Source organism: Anolis carolinensis, chromosome 4 (assembly GCF_035594765.1).
Source record: "Anolis carolinensis isolate JA03-04 chromosome 4, rAnoCar3.1.pri, whole genome shotgun sequence".
Taxonomy (NCBI): Eukaryota; Metazoa; Chordata; class Lepidosauria; order Squamata; family Dactyloidae; genus Anolis; species Anolis carolinensis.
Genome location: NC_085844.1, coordinates 122,557,668 through 122,573,547, shown reverse-complemented (window position 1 = coordinate 122,573,547; position 15,880 = coordinate 122,557,668). Strand labels below are relative to the sequence as shown.

The 15,880-nt window shown below is 40.4% G+C and overlaps 1 protein-coding gene across 4 annotated transcripts in view; it reads left to right on the top strand.

Annotated features, from left to right (window-relative positions):
* Nucleotides 1-14,414, top strand: part of tfap2a (transcription factor AP-2 alpha) — a 47,357-nt gene extending 32,943 nt beyond the window's left edge. For all 4 annotated transcript variants that reach the window (XM_062977716.1, XM_062977713.1, XM_062977714.1 and 1 more), the window contains 2 exons: nucleotides 7,887-8,028; nucleotides 11,258-14,414. In XM_062977716.1, the coding sequence (XP_062833786.1) occupies nucleotides 7,887-8,028; nucleotides 11,258-11,546 (431 nt within the window). In that variant the 3' untranslated portion in view covers nucleotides 11,547-14,414. The remainder of the gene's footprint in view (nucleotides 1-7,886; nucleotides 8,029-11,257) is intronic.
* Nucleotides 14,415-15,880: the final 1,466 nt, after the last annotated feature.

Below are 15,880 nucleotides of genomic sequence, written 5' to 3'. Positions count from 1 at the left end.
AATTTAGCCCAACAGGTTAGCTAATCTATTCACGAAGCTGCCAATTATGTGCAAATATTTACCATGGTATCTAGAACAGGGGTAGTGACTGTAACCCTCCAGCTGTTAATGGACCATGAATTCCAGTAGTCCTATTGGACTAGAATATATAGTTCACTAAGATCTGGAACACTGTGATTTCTACCCTTATCTAGGACAAAATATGTATTTTTGTATCCTTGAAACCTGTGGTCATATTATGTTATCTTAGCTGATTTGCACTAAAGACACTTGGTTCTAGATACTAAATATGTGAGTCAGGGTGGCATAATATGTGGTTTTCTAGGTGTTGGTCTACAACTACCATCACTTCTCACTGTGTCCTTTGTTGTCAATAGATGATAGCATGTACAGTGCAATAACTTCTGAACCATTGATGTGAGGATTATATATGTAAAAGCCTAGATTTGTGAGACAGAGTGATGAGAATGGCCTCTAGAAACAGTCCTATATTTGCTGTTGATAGGGAATGAAAGTTTACTGAACTAGTGGTGTAATAATGACTTAGGAATTTAATATGTTGCATGAATTACTGAAAACAGTCAGTTTAAGATGAGCACCATCATATCTGAAGATACCATAAACTTTTACAGATCTGGACCAAAAGAGCAAAAGACAAACAGATAATTGATTCTTTTGCCCTTCAGAAAAAAAACCTAAATATAAAATGTGTAAGCATCAACCTTTGGCTCTCTAAATGTTTCAAACTTCTACTCCCAAAAATTTTGTCAGATTTCTGAGAGTGGAAGTTCAAAACAACTGAACAGCCACCAGGCATCGAGATAGACCATCTCTCCTATCTATATATATAAAAGAGTGATGGCATCAGGGCAGTGGACAAAGCAACAAAACTACAGGCCCCCCAACCTTGAAATTTGACAACACAACCCATCACACATGCCTCAGGGTTGATACAACAAAAAGAAAAGAAAAATAAAGTCCTAATTAGAGGGAGAGCAATAATTGTTTTTATCCAATTGCTGCCAGTTTAGAGGGCTAATCTCTGCCCACTTGGTTGCCTAGCAACCAAGGGACAGCCAGGTTTCAGTTAGGGGACAGGCAGATTTAGGCCTCACTTAGACTTCTTCCACAGATTATCTAATTTGCACTGGATTATATGGCAGTGTAGACTCAAGGCCCTTCCACACAGCTATATAACCCATTTATAATCTTATATTATCTGCTTTGCACTGGATTATCTTGACTCCACACTACCATATAATCCACTTCAGTGTGCATTTTATACAGCTGTGAAGAAGGGGCCTCAGATAATCCAGTTCTGAGCAGATAATATAAGATTAGAAATATACAGTAGAGTCTCACTTATCCAACATAAACAGGCCAGCAGGATAAGTAAATATATTGGATAATAAGAAGGGATTCAGGAAAAGCTGATTAAACATCAAATTAGGTAATCATTATACAAATTAAGCACCAAAACATCATATTATACAACAAATTTGACAGAAAAGGTAGTTCCATGCGCAGTAATGCTATGTAGTAATTACAGTAGAGTCTCACTTATCCAACACTCGCTTATCCAACGTTCTGGATTATCCAACGCATTTTTGTAGTCAATGTTTTCAATATATCGTGATATTTTGGTGCTAAATTAATAAATACAGTAATTACTACATAGCATTACTGCATATTGAACTACTTTTTCTGCCAAATTTGTTGTCTAATGTTTTGGTGTTTCATTTGTAAAATCATAACCTAATTTGATATTTAATAGGCTTTTCCTTAACGCCTCCTTATTATCCAATATATTCGCTTATCCAACATTTTGCCAGCCCACTTATGTTGGATAAGTAAGACTTTACTGTACTGTATTTACAAATTTACCAGTAAAATATCACAATGAATTTAAAACACTGACTACAAAAACATTGATTATGAAAAGGCAGACTGCGTTGGATAATCCAGAACATTGTATAAGCGAATGTTGGATAAGTGAGATTCTACTTTGATATGAAATAATTTCTAGGATAGAATAATGCAGAACAATATAATCTCTAAAACCAGGACAGTAATAAAGAAATAAAGAAAGTAAATAAAGCAAGGAAATTGGAAATTCCACAAAGGAAACAATCAGGGCCAGCTAACACCTCCCAAGAAAGGATTCTTCCAGAAAGGAAGCTGAGAAGGCAGTGAAGCACTATGTATTACCAAAGTCATTATTATTACTATCATTACTATCATTACTATCATTACTATTATTATTATTATTATTATTATTATTATTATTATTATTGTGTTGCGGTCAACCGTGAAAATGAATACAATCTGGCTCCAAGTATTCAAAAACACTAAAATCAGAATATATAAAAATTTATGTGGTATAATAAAACAGAACAATACAATCTCTAAAATCAGAACACTAAATAAAGAACAACACTCTGAAAACAGGGGAATTCCACACAGGAAACAATCAGGGCCAGCTAACACCTCCCAACAAAGTATTCTCATCATCAAAGTCTTGCCAATCCTCTGTTTTCTCAGGGCCACAGACAGTAGAAGCACATAAAATATCGCAAACAACACCACTCTGAAAACAAGGCAATTCCAGACAGGAAAGAATCAGGGCCAGCTAACACCTCCCAACAAAAAAATCACTCAGGGAGGAAACAGCTAGGCTTTAAATCTGCAAGGCCATTACATCCTAATCATTTTTCCTAATTGCAGCATTCATACTTGCCTCCAACAGACAAAAAAAAAACAAAAAAAACCAATCAGAAATATTGTATATTCACAACCTTTAGGAAATAATATCCCCTGATGGCACAGCATGTTAAAGTGCTGAGCTGCTGAACTTCTGGACCAAAAGGCCGCAGGTTTGAATTGGGGGAGCGGAGAGAGCCCCCACTGTTAGCCCCAGCTTCTGCCAACCCAGAAGTTCAAAAACATGAAAATGTGAGTGCATCAATAGGTACTGCTCCGGCGGGAAGGTAACGCCGCTCCATGCAGTCATCCCACATGACCTTGGAGGAGTCTACGGACAACACCGGCTCTTCGGCTTAGAAATGGAGATGAGCACCAACCTCCAGAATCAGACATGACTGGACTTAACATCAGGGGAAAACCTTTACCCTTTACCTTAACTACCACCAATTCCTCAATACTTTATTTCCCATACCACCATTCTTCGCCACAGCAACGCGTGGCCGGGCACAGCTAGTTCTTTAATAAAAGTATGGGCTAAATAGCGCAAAGGGAAGCTAAGTGGGGTCAGTCCTGGTTAGTACTTCAGTGGGAGACCACCAATGCTGCATAATATGTATATCTCAGAGGAAGGAACTAGCCAAACCACTTCTGAGTTTTCCTTGCCTAAACCTATGAAAATCTTATGAAATTCATAGTGTCCTAATGGACAGGTCAAAATGTTCAAAATACAAGAGGACACTACTTTTCACCAAGATCACATATTTATTTGCTCACTGTCTGGCAAAGGATGTGACACCTCCCCTAAGAATTAGTATTTGAAACCAACAGTCTAACAGTATGTCAAGAAAATATTCAAATTTCTGTGAGATATAGTAATGTTGGAATATTCTTGTTTAAAAATGGAACCAGGAATACATTGATTTTTATGTAGTCTATAACCAGTATATTACATTAATTTGATGTAACAGGTAGGCTGGGAGATCAACTGTTTGACCAGGCCACATATTAATGAAACTCTCCAACCCGTAGCATTAGATTCTCTGTCAATCACTAAGCAGTTTTAAATGTTAGGTGCTTCAGCTACCCAAAGATATGTCTCTGCTCCTTTAAGCCACATACCAGTAAATCATTTAAGTTATTCTGACATCTGCATTTGAGAAATGCGTGACCATTACTTCCTGAATTAGTTTGGGAATCCTTGACCTAAGTCACGATTTAATGGTGTCCTGAAAGCCTTGCAGTCAGCCCCTGAACTTCTCTTTTGTTCTCCTTCGCTGCAGAATATGGGGCACCTTCTTTGATACCATTTCCTATTTTAACTCTCAGAATGGTAGGGAGGGGGAGTGGACATATTATTTTAACTTAAAGAGGAAGGGCGCGCAAGGAGGGGAGTTTTCAAATGGGAAAGAAGTGCAGTGGTCATGTTTGAAAGGGGGCTTGAAATGAAGTTGATATGGATAAATACCCACGTTATTTTTAATTTTTGAGGGCTTTAACCTCAATTTTGGTTACTGCCAGTAAAGTGGTGTTTAAACTGTTTTTGATCCTTGAGTTAGCTTTAGTTTTGCTTAGAATCAGGTAATGGTTTTTTTTCCTTTATGGCTTATTCCCTCTCTTTCTTGCCCTCCTTCCCTCCCACTAAATAGTCAAACATATTCAAAGGTTCAAGAAAACGAATCTTAACGCCTTTTTAAAATGCCAGCCACAATTGAATGCTTGTCAAGGACATTCTCAGTGTGGTTAGCAACTATAAAATGATATAGCATATTATTTGAGAACACAGAAATGCTGGACCACTGTAATAACCACCATGTCAGACTACACCGAGAAGCCATCGAAATCCACAACCATGTGGACAATTTCAACAGAAAGGAGGAAACCATGAAAATGAACAAAATCTGGCTATCAGTATTTTTTTAAAAAACTCTAAAGTCAGGACAGTAAATAAAGAGCAACCCTCAGAAAACAGGAATTCCAGGGATGAAAAAATCAGGATCAGCTAACACCTCCCAACAAAGGATTCCCTCAGGCAGGAATCAGCCAGGCTTTGAAAATGCAGTGCTTTTAATGCTAATCAAAGTGATTAATTGCAACATTCACACTTCCAACAGAAAATAGTTCTTTCTGTTGGAAATAGCAACCTCCCAAGCCTTTCACTATTTATTTGTTAATGTATATATTTGCTAAGGAACCAGCCAGGCTTTGAAGCTGCAAGGCTTTTCAATGCTAATCAAGATGATTCACACTTGCCTCCAACAGACAAAGAGTTCTGTCTCCCAACTTGGACATTCTACAGATATATAAACCCTACTTGACTAGTTTCCAACAAACCTCACAATCTCTGAGGATGCCTAGCATAGATTGAGGCGAAATGTCAGGAGAGAATGCTTCTGTAACATGGCCATACAGCCCGGATAACTCACAGCAGTCCAGTGATTCCGGCCATGAAAGCTTTCGACAACACATATAATATGAGCAAAGGGTTTAGAAGCAACCGAAGGGGGCAAGAACAGACAGAGGAAAGAGAGAGGGAGAACCCCAGAAATCTCTCTCTCTCTCTCTTACAAAAAAGAATTAGTGAGGAAAGTAAACTGGTTAATGCTCCTGTTATTTTGATGTTCAGTAATATGTAGAAGGTTTAATAGTTCTAAAGGAGCTTTGGGAAAATGGTTAGGGTTTGATCCACTGGCAGGGAAGAAAACAAATCAAAGGAGCAAAGACTAATGCGCAGATAAACTGATAATAGTGACTAATTTTTTTTGTCCTCCTGGAGAGATAATCTACAGTTGTTTTGGCTGTGGGTCCCTGCGCGATGAGGCAGTTTCCAAAGTACTGTTATTGTTTATGATCCGCTCCATTTTATGGAAACAAGCTCACTGGACTGAGGCTTTGAAGCTCTAATTGGCGCATGCGTTCTTCCGGACCCCGAGCTAATGGCAGGAAGCCCTGCGGTAAAAACCAACTGGTTCAGGAAATTAAAACCAAAGATTTGAAAATCAACAAAACAGACAGACTCAGCGGAATGACCCTAAAATTCTTATGGTTAATCGTTTGAAGGGGGCGGGGAGGGAAGGGCGGGGGCGAAGGGAGAGAGAGAGAGAGAAGAAAACGAGGGAAGGGGCAGATAATTACCCGCGATCAAGTTAAATGTTTAAATACTTAACAATTTAATGCAGTCCACTTATGGGACTTTGAGAAGTCATGATGATCAATATTAATCTCAAGTATATGCGAACAGGAAAAAAGAAGAGGAAGTCTCCGAGAGGAGCATTGTATTTTCCCACACATAATTTATCACTTTGAACTGAGCAAATAAAGCAGATCAAAACAAAAGGACAATTTCCACTTTGCATGAGAGAAATGAACGATTCTGAAGAACGTCGGGAGCATATAGAAGCGAATGCCTTAAATACATCTCCGTATTAATTAGGGCCGAAAGCATTCCCGAGTTGAGTCAGTTCCCCCCCCCCCCCCCCCTTCACTTGCCATCCAACCAGGAATTTTTAACGCGTTGTGATTGGTTCTGAAGGGAAGTAGTGATGCTCACAATGGAAACTGGGCTTGATTTAAAAACAATGAATTCAAACGCTCCCAGGCACTCCAAGTGATGAACAATTGGGTTGCTGTGAGTTTTCCAAGCTGTATGGTTATGTTCCAGAAGCATTCTCTCCTGACGTTTTCCCGACATCTATGGCAGGCATCCTCAAAGGTTGTGAGGTCTGTTAAAAACTAGACAAGGGAGGTTTATATATCCGTGGAAAGTCCAGGGTGGGAGAAAGAAATCGTGTCTGTTGGAGGCGAGTGTGAATGTTGCAATTATTCATCTTGATCAGCATTGAAAAGCCTTGCAGCTTCAAAGCCTGGCTGATTCCTGCCTGGGGGAATCATAGAATCATAGAGTTGGAAGAGACCTCGTGGGCCATCCAGTCCAACCACCTGCCAAGAAGCAGGAAAACCTCATTCAAAGCACTCCATAGATGGCTATCCAGCCTTTATTGGGAGGTGTTAGCTGGCCCTGATTGTTTCATGTTTGGCAATTCTCTGTTTTCAGAGTGTTGTTCTTTATTTACTGTTTTGATTTTAGAGTTTTTAAAATAGTGGTAGCCAGATTTTGTTCATGTTCATGGTTTCCTCCTTTCTGTTGAAGTTGTCCACATGCTTGTGGATTTCAGTGGCTTCTCTGTGTAGTCTGACGTGGAGGCTGTTAGAGTGGTCCAACATTACTGTGTTCTCAAATAATATGCTGTGTCCAGGTTGGTTCGTCAAGTGCCCTGCTACGGCAGACTTCTCTGCACACAGCATATTATTTGGGAACACAGAAATGCTGGCTCACTCTATCAACCACCAAATCAGACTACATAGAAATCCATAGGCATGTGGACAATTTCAACAGAAAGCAGGAAACCATGAAAATGAACAAAATCTGGCTACCATTATTTTAAAAAACTCTAAAATCAGGTCAGTAAATAAAGAACAATACTCTGAAAACAGGGAAATTCCAGACATGAATCAATCAGGACCAGCTAACACCTCTCAACAAAGGATTCCCCCAGGCAGTTATCAGCCAGGCTTTGGAGCTGCAAGGTTCTTCAATGCTAATCAAGGTGATTAATTGCAACATTCACACTTTCCACCAAAATACAAGGGTTCTTTTTCCCAAGTGAGGTATATAAACCTCAATTGATTAGTTTCCAACAGACCTCACAACCTCTAAGGGTGCCTGCCATAAATGTGGGAGAAATTTCAGGAAAGAATGCTTCTGGAACATGGCCATACAGCCCGGAAATCTCACAGCAACCCAATGAAAACGGTGCTCGATTTAAAACAATGCATTCAAAAGCTCCCAGGCCTCCAAAGTGATGAGGAATTGTTTGTTCCTTTCAAGAATCCTCTGAAAACAGCATTTCTCTCTCTAGAGCAATTTCTCATCCTGATTAGTCATACCCCGGGATCCTCGTTTTCTCTAAACCTTGATTTATATTTCACAAATGCACAAATATTTGTAGGTTGGCGTCTTCTTCATTAGTATGTTAAAGCAACCCAAAGGCGGGAAGCGACTGACGTATTCAAGAAACAGAGCAGTGCTATTGACTGTAATAGGATTATTTGGCCAAGTTGGTGACTACATTTTCCCTCCCAGCTTTGTGGATTGATTGGTTGTGTCTCCCCGTCCTTCGTTTCAGGAGAAGCAGTACATCTAGCGAGAGATTTTGGTTACGTGTGTGAAACCGAATTCCCTGCCAAAGCAGTAGCTGAATTTCTCAACCGACAACATTCCGATCCAAACGAGCAAGTCACAAGAAAAAACATGCTTCTAGCTACAAAGTAAGACATTTCTGAGGAAATACCTTTTTTATTTGGTTATTGTTGTGAGATTAATGTCTTAGGGCCCTTCCATATAGCCATATAACCCAGAATATCAAGGCAAACATTCCACAATATCTGCTTTGAACTGGATTATCTAAATCCGGGCTGCCATATAATTCAGTTCAATCTGGATTTTATACAGCTGTGTGGAAGGGGCTTCCTTTGATTAATCTGCCTTTAAAGTTGGCTATTGTTTGTGTCATGCCACAACACCAGAATTAATGCAGATAAATAAGGAGGAACTTTTGAACAGTGAAACAAAAATGGCAAACTACTCTTTCTTGTTAAACTGCATTAGATACAATAAGGTTTATGCTGAAGTAAACATGGATAACATTGTGCTGTACTCCTTTGCAAACTTAATTGGGAGTAAAACCCACTAAACCCAATGAATTCTGCTTCTGAGTAGACACTCCTAAAACAAGTAACAATAATCTCAGTGAAATCAATCCCAGATCATTATTAGTAGGAATAGACATAGAATGAAGCTGCATAGCACCTCAGACTATTCCAAATTGTTACTTTTTCTTCCTCTTGGGAGATTTTCCCCCCTAGTGTGCATTTAATGATACCAAAGCGCACTAAATGTCAGTGGGGGTTACTTCAGGAGAAGGACAGTTTGTGGGGAAAGGAGATAGTTAAAAGGCCTCGATTTCCAGGATGGGCGGGGGGGGGGGAGGAGTATTGCGAATTGTGTGCCTGCTGGAAATTAAAAGACTTGTTTAGGAGCCCTTAATTGCTGGTGGCGGATGTCAGGGAAGGGCACTGGGCCAGAGGGCACCCAGCAGCTAATAGAGGAGGCTCTCTGTGCCTGGGAGATGTTTAACACTGGCCTTTAGAGTTACATGTTTCCCCCTGAATTTCCTCCGGCAGAAGTTTGCTCAGACACTGAGCCCCCTTCCACATAGCTGAATAAAATACCACATTTTCTGCTTTGTACTGGGATATATGGCAGTACCTCAAAGCAGATACAGTGGGATTTTTCTGCCTTGGTATTCTGGGTTATATGGCTGTGTGAAGGGTCCTGAGTGTGATTTCTGAACAGAATCCCTTTCCTTCTTATGCCTTTTCACACATAAACAGAATTTAACTTTCTGTTAGTTCCTCATAGCGTTGCATTCCCCTTTACTTTGGTCTGAGATCCTTTAGTCCTTGGGATGGCAGGCCTACCAGGAGGTTTCTACAGACCTAAAATCCAACTCAACCACTATTAAACTGCATTGATAAGGAATTCATGCCTTCTCCCTCTCCTCCTCCTCTCTATATTGCTTCCCATATTGAAATGATACTTAAACCAATTCATATGAATATAAGATCACACATTCACAAGACATATCGTTTGAAAGCCTTGCCTGTATGTGTGTATATATGGTAGATTAGATAAGGCATATATTTTAAGTGCATCCACTAGGGTGTAAGTGCTATTGAAATCAATGTAACTTCCAAGAAAAAAAGATGTGTAATTATGCTATAAAATCACTGTGTGCTTTAAACCACAAAACTACCCAGGGAGACATAGCCTATGCTGGATGCTACTATGTATGTGCGTGTGTGGATAGATAGATAGATATATAGATAGATAGATAGATAGATAGATAGAGCATCCAGCATAGGCTATATCTCTCTGGGTAGTTTATATATGGATACACATACCCCACACACACAAGACATGTCTGTTTTCTTTCTCCTGTCTGTCTGGTTGTATAATCTCTGTTATATTTCACTGAAATCTTTGATCTACTTTGAAGATATCCTTGTTTGTATGAGAGGGAGGACTTGTCTTTTTGTATGGGAGTGAGGTCCATTGAGGCCCCTTCCACACAGCTGTATAAAATCCGCTTCAAACTGGATTATATGGCAGTGTGGACTTTAGATAATCCAGTTCAAAGCAGATATTGTGGATTATCTGCCGTGGTATTCTGGTTTATATGGCTGTATGGAAGGGCCCTATATTGCTTGATGACAATGTGAGCACCTGGGTTACTGAGGGCCCTTCCACACAGCCCTATATCCCAGAATATCAAGGCAGAAAATCCCACAATATCTGCTTTGAACTGGGTTATCTGAGTTCACACACAGATAATGTGGGATTTTCTGGCTTGATATTATGAACCCTTTCCACACAGCTGTGTGGAAGGGCCTTTACGCCCAACATAGCAGAGACCTGTTCAGAGGGGTTTGTCCTTGCCTTCCCCTGAGGTTGAGAAAATGGGATTTGCCCAAAGTCACCAAGTTTCTACTGGGTTCAAGAAGGCCTCTCTGTGTTTTAGGCCTCATCTCCACTGCCATGGAAAACCCAGGTTATCTGCTTTGAACTAGATTCTATAGCAGTGTAGACTCACATAACCTAGGGCCCCACCACACAGCCATATTACCCAGAACACCAAGACAGAAAATCGTACAAGATCTGCTTTTAACTGGGTTATCTGAGTCCACACTGCAATATATTCCAGTTCAAAGCAGATAATGTGGGATTTTATTCAGCTGTGTGGAAGGGGCCAAAGTCAGAAACTACAATAGAGTCTCACTTATCCAACACTCGCTTATCCAACGTTCTGGATTATCCAACACATTTTTGTAGTCAATGTTTTCAATATATCATGATATTTTGGTGCTAAATTCATAAATACAGTAATTACTACATAGCATTGCTGCGTATTGAACTACTTTTTCTGCCAAATTTGTTGTCTAACATGATGCTTTGGTGCTTCATTTGTAAAATCATAACCTAATTTGATGTTTAATAGGCTTTTCCTTAATGCCTCCTTATTATCCAACATATTCGCTTATCCAACATTCTACCGGCCCGTTTATGTTGGATAAGTGAGACTCTACTGTACTTGAAGGAGCTAACATATGTGGAAGCATGTCAAAAGAGGAAGGTCTGGTTAAAAGTGGTAGTAGTAGGAGAAAGGCGGGCTATTAAGAGGACAAATAGGGACCAAAAAGAGAAAGGTTGCTCTTGGGGGTGTCTGAAGGGCAAGAGAAAGAGTTGATGTATCTTCTGAGTAAGGTTTAATGTGATAGGATTAAAGAGAGCGAGCGAGAGAGAGAAAGGCAGCAAGCAGGCGCAGTCCTGCCTGCTTTGCCTTCTCTCATGCTCCTTTCCTCATGCCTGCCTTCTTGCTGACAGCTTGGCTCATTTCCCCCTCTCCTCCTTGTCTCTCTCTACTCCTTTGTGCCGCAGACAGATCTGCAAGGAGTTCACCGACCTGCTGGCTCAGGACCGGTCTCCTTTGGGGAACTCGCGGCCCAGCCCCATCCTGGAGCCGGGCATCCAGAGCTGCCTGACCCACTTCAACCTCATCTCGCACGGCTTCGGGAGCCCCGCGGTCTGCGCCGCCGTCACCGCCCTCCAGAACTATCTCACCGAGGCGCTCAAGGCCATGGACAAAATGTACCTCAGCAACAACCCCAACAGCCACACAGACAACAGCACCAAAAGCGGCGACAAAGAGGAGAAGCACCGGAAATGAGGACTCCCCACCCACCTACTCCTCCAGCTTTCCTGCCCAGCCAGCCAGCCTGCCTGCCCCCCTCCCTCGCCTTCCTCTTCGAGGCTCTTCTTCCTCCTCCTCCGTCGCCACTGAAGCCCAGAGATTTTCTGCCGTCGCCTGTTCACACAGTTTTAAGACTGGGAACCCTTGCCCTCCCCTCCAAGCAACCCTTCCTTTGGAAGCAGCACTCTTTCTTTCCTCCTTCCTCTTCCACCAGTCTGGAGACTAAGGAAACTAATAAGAGGAGATGGAGCCAGCCAGACAGGGGGTGGTGATGATTTTTTTGTGGGAGAGGGATATTTTTTGGTCCCTTTGAGTTTGTGTGAATTTTTAATGTTGTTTTATTTTTTACCAAAAAAATCCGCAGTTTTTTTAAAAACAAAACGAACCGAACTTTTTTTTTGGGTTGTTGTGAGTTTTCCGGGCTGTATGGCCCTGTTCCAGAAACTTTACTCCTGACGTTTCGCCCACATCTATGGCAGGCATCCTCAGAGGTTGTGAGGTCTGCTGGAAACTAGGCAAGTGGGGTTTATATATCCGTGGAAGGTCCAGGGTGGGAGAAAGAACTCTTGTCTGTTGGAGGCAAGTGTGGATGTTGCAATTAATCACCTTGATTAGCACTGAAAAGCCTTGCAGCTTCAAGGCGTGGCTGATTCTTGCTTGGGGGAATTCCTTGTTGGGAGGTGTTAGCTGGCTCTGATTGTTTCTTGCCTGAAATTCCCCTGTCTTTTATTTACTGTCCTGATTTTAGAGTTTTTTAAAAATACTGGTAGGTAGAATTTGTTCATTTTCATGGTTTCCTCCTTTCTGTTGAAATTCTCCCCATGCTTGTGGTTTTCAGTGGCTTCTCAAGAATAAGCCAAGAGAGTAAAGACAAAGACCTACCCAGAGAAAATTGTTCTTATCATACATCAAGGGAACTACTGTCCGCATAGGGAAGCTGATGAAGAAACACAACCTACAAACTATCTACAGACCTACTAAGGAAATCCAACAAATGCTACCTTCAGCAAAGGAGGAGAGAGTTCTTCTTACCTCTGCAGGAGTCCATCGCTTACCATGCAGCTATGGACAAGTCTACATAGGGACCACCAAAGGCAGCATTGCCCAGGCACGAATCAAGGACCATGAAAGGCACTGCAAACTAAGACAACCAGAGAAGTCAGCCATTGCAGAGCACTTGATGAACCAACCTGGACACAGCATATTATTTGAGAACACAGAAATGCTGGACTACCCTAACAACCCCATGTCAGACTACACAGAGAAGCCATTGAAATCCACAAGCATGTGGACAATATCAACAGAAAGGAGAAAACCATGAAAATGAACAAAATCTGGCTACCGGTATTTAAAAAAAACCCTCTAAATTCCAGACATGAAACAATCAGGGCCAGCTAAGACCTCCAAAAAAAGGATTCCCCCAGGCAGGAATCAGCTAGACCTTGAAGCTGCAAAGATTTTCAATGCTAATCAAGGTGATTAATTACAGCATTCACACTTCCAAGACAAGTTTTTTCTCCCACCCTGGACTTTCCACAGATATATAAACCTCCCTTGCCTAGTTTCCAATATACTTCAAAACCTCTGAGGATGCCTGCCATAGATGTGGGCGAAACGTCGGGAGAGAATGCTTCTGGAACATGGTCATACAGCCCGAAAAACTCACAGCAACCCATTGATTCCGGCCATGGAAGCCTTCGACAACACTGAACTTTTTTTTTGTTTCTAATGAAATAAAAAGTGAAAGAACTCACCCTCAACCATAAGAAACGTTTGAATTAAAATATGGAGAAAACTCAAGACTCTGGACCAGCACCTCCCCTTTCACGAACTTCCGTTTAAGATTGTAGCCATATTTAAAACAAAACAAAACAAAAAAGGCAAAAAGGATGATGATGACATTTTATCAGTATTGTGAATAAACTTGAACACAAACTCCATGCAGTTCCATGTCATGTCTTCAGTTCTAGAACCTCTCTCCTGCCCAAGGTAAAGCCACCCATCTGAACTTTCTTATAGCGACACCGGTTCACGGTTCTTCTTCCATAAGGGGATCAGTGTTCATGTATGTATATATTTATTTATGTGTAATTTAATGGGAATTGTAAATATGGTGAGTCTGTTGGAAGCCTTTTTTTAATTATTTATCTGGTGATCTCGTTTACCTCTCGTTTTAGTGGGTTTTTAAATCTTCCTCCTTCTTAGTTCCATCACTGTGGTTCATGGTTACTTACTTGCTTAGAAAAACAGAGGCGGGGAGGGTCTTTTTGGAGGGAGGGGTGGCATATTTTTTCTGGGATTCATCACTTCAGCCCTGTTGTAGCATGTTTTTTTTTAAAGAGGACAATAAAACAGCTAAAGAAATAAAACAACCTGGATTTTAATAATAAATTATTAGTTTCTCATTGATAAAGTGAGGGGGGAAATGACACCCAACCACTTCCACCTCAAATGATGTTGGCCCCCTTGGGATAAGATTTGACCCTATGTTAGTAGTTTTCTGTCAACTTATTATGTGTTGTGGCTTTAAAGAAAAAGAAACAAAAAGTTTATATCCAGTGTCTTTCTATTGAAATTACCTTCAGAGCAATACACTGCTGCTGTCAATTCAGAAAAAAAGGATGAGAGATCTTCTCCCAACCCTTCCCCCTTTTCATTTTGAGTTATCTTTTGGTTGAAACAACTTCCATACATTTGGGACCACCTGGTATCCTCTATTTCCACCGGCCATATTGGAAGCAGTTATAGTTGTATTGTATTGAGTTGTGCTGGCAGTAGTTTCCATGCCTGTCAATGTATCATAGTCCTTTGTTGCCCAGATAAATAAATATTTGATACGCTTTATGTCGATTTTTTTTTATTCAGTGGCTGTCTTTACCCAGGCGTATTTTTGTTCTTGGCAGTATTTTTTATTCAGTATGGTTACAGTAATTGAGTTTAACTCTCCCTTGACAATTGCTCCTTGCAATAAGCAGCTGAACCCATTGTTTCCCTCAAGTATAATAAAAACTTACTTTCAAGTTGGAGTTCAGAGCAGGGTATCATTTAGATATTCCACAGAGTCTGTATTCAGACAAATTACACAATAAAACACAATGTACTCTTTTGGATAAAAAAATACTGTACTGTTAAAGAAATGGCATACTTTTCTTTAACTGAAAGGTAATTTTATTTTTAAAAAAAATAAAAGTTTTATTTTATTTATTTGATCTTTAGGTTTTTATTCCTGCTTCGTAATTATGTACCAGTACTATTGACCTTGAATTTTCACAGCTTTTCTTGTTGCTATTCTGTGGAGATGGGGCAGGGGAAGAATATGTATCCCTGGGTGAAGATCTGAGCAGTTGTACACATGCACAAGTACAAATCTTCACATATAGCACACAGCATTGAAACATTGCAGTGTTTGTGTGTATGTATGTGTTACAGGTACTCAGATTGTGGAAAGTGGAGTTCTATGGGTGTCTGATGGACATACTATAGCTTTGTTGTAAATATCTGATATGACCTGTCTTCATGTACATAATAAAGACAATGTTTGTATTTAGTTGTAACACAGCAGAATATTTTCCCCAACGTTTTATAACCAAGGCCCTTCTGCACAGCTGAATAAAATTCCACATTTTCTGTTTTGAATTGGAATATATGTCGATGTGGACTCAGATAACCCAGCTCAATGCAGATACTGAATAAAACCCCACATTTTCTGTTTTGAACTGGAATATATGGCAGTGTGGACTCAGCCAACCCAGTTCAAAGCAGATAGTGTGGGATTTTTGCCTTGATATCCTGGGTTATATGGCTGTGTGGAAGGCCCCAAGACAGCACAAAAATTGGATCTAGAATATTATTTTATTGCTCTGGTCAATTCCTGTACTTGCTTAAAATAGGTATTTCCTTGTGTCTGAGAACTCAAACTGGCTCACTATATACTATCATGAAAATTGCATTTCTTTTGGCTTCATTGTGGGGTTTTGTGGTGTGGACTTGGCATGTGTAAAGATGGCTTTGATAGGAAAGGAGGAGCCCAGAGAGGATTTTAAGATATTCTTCTTGTGGAAGGCTTGTTTAAAAAAGCAGTTTGCTTACAATGGTTATTTGGATTGCTAAACCTGGAGAGTTTTGAGCGAAAACATTGTGAAACTTACTTCTAGCACAATCTGGTTGTTGTCTCCACCGTAATTGTGTCCATCTTGGGTTTTGCAAAACAGTGATGGTATTTCTGAAGAGGCTTAACACTGTCTTTGTTTGTGGAGGTTCTCTGTTTTTGTGTCCACATTGAAATGGGCTAGCTTTCTTAATATCTTTTC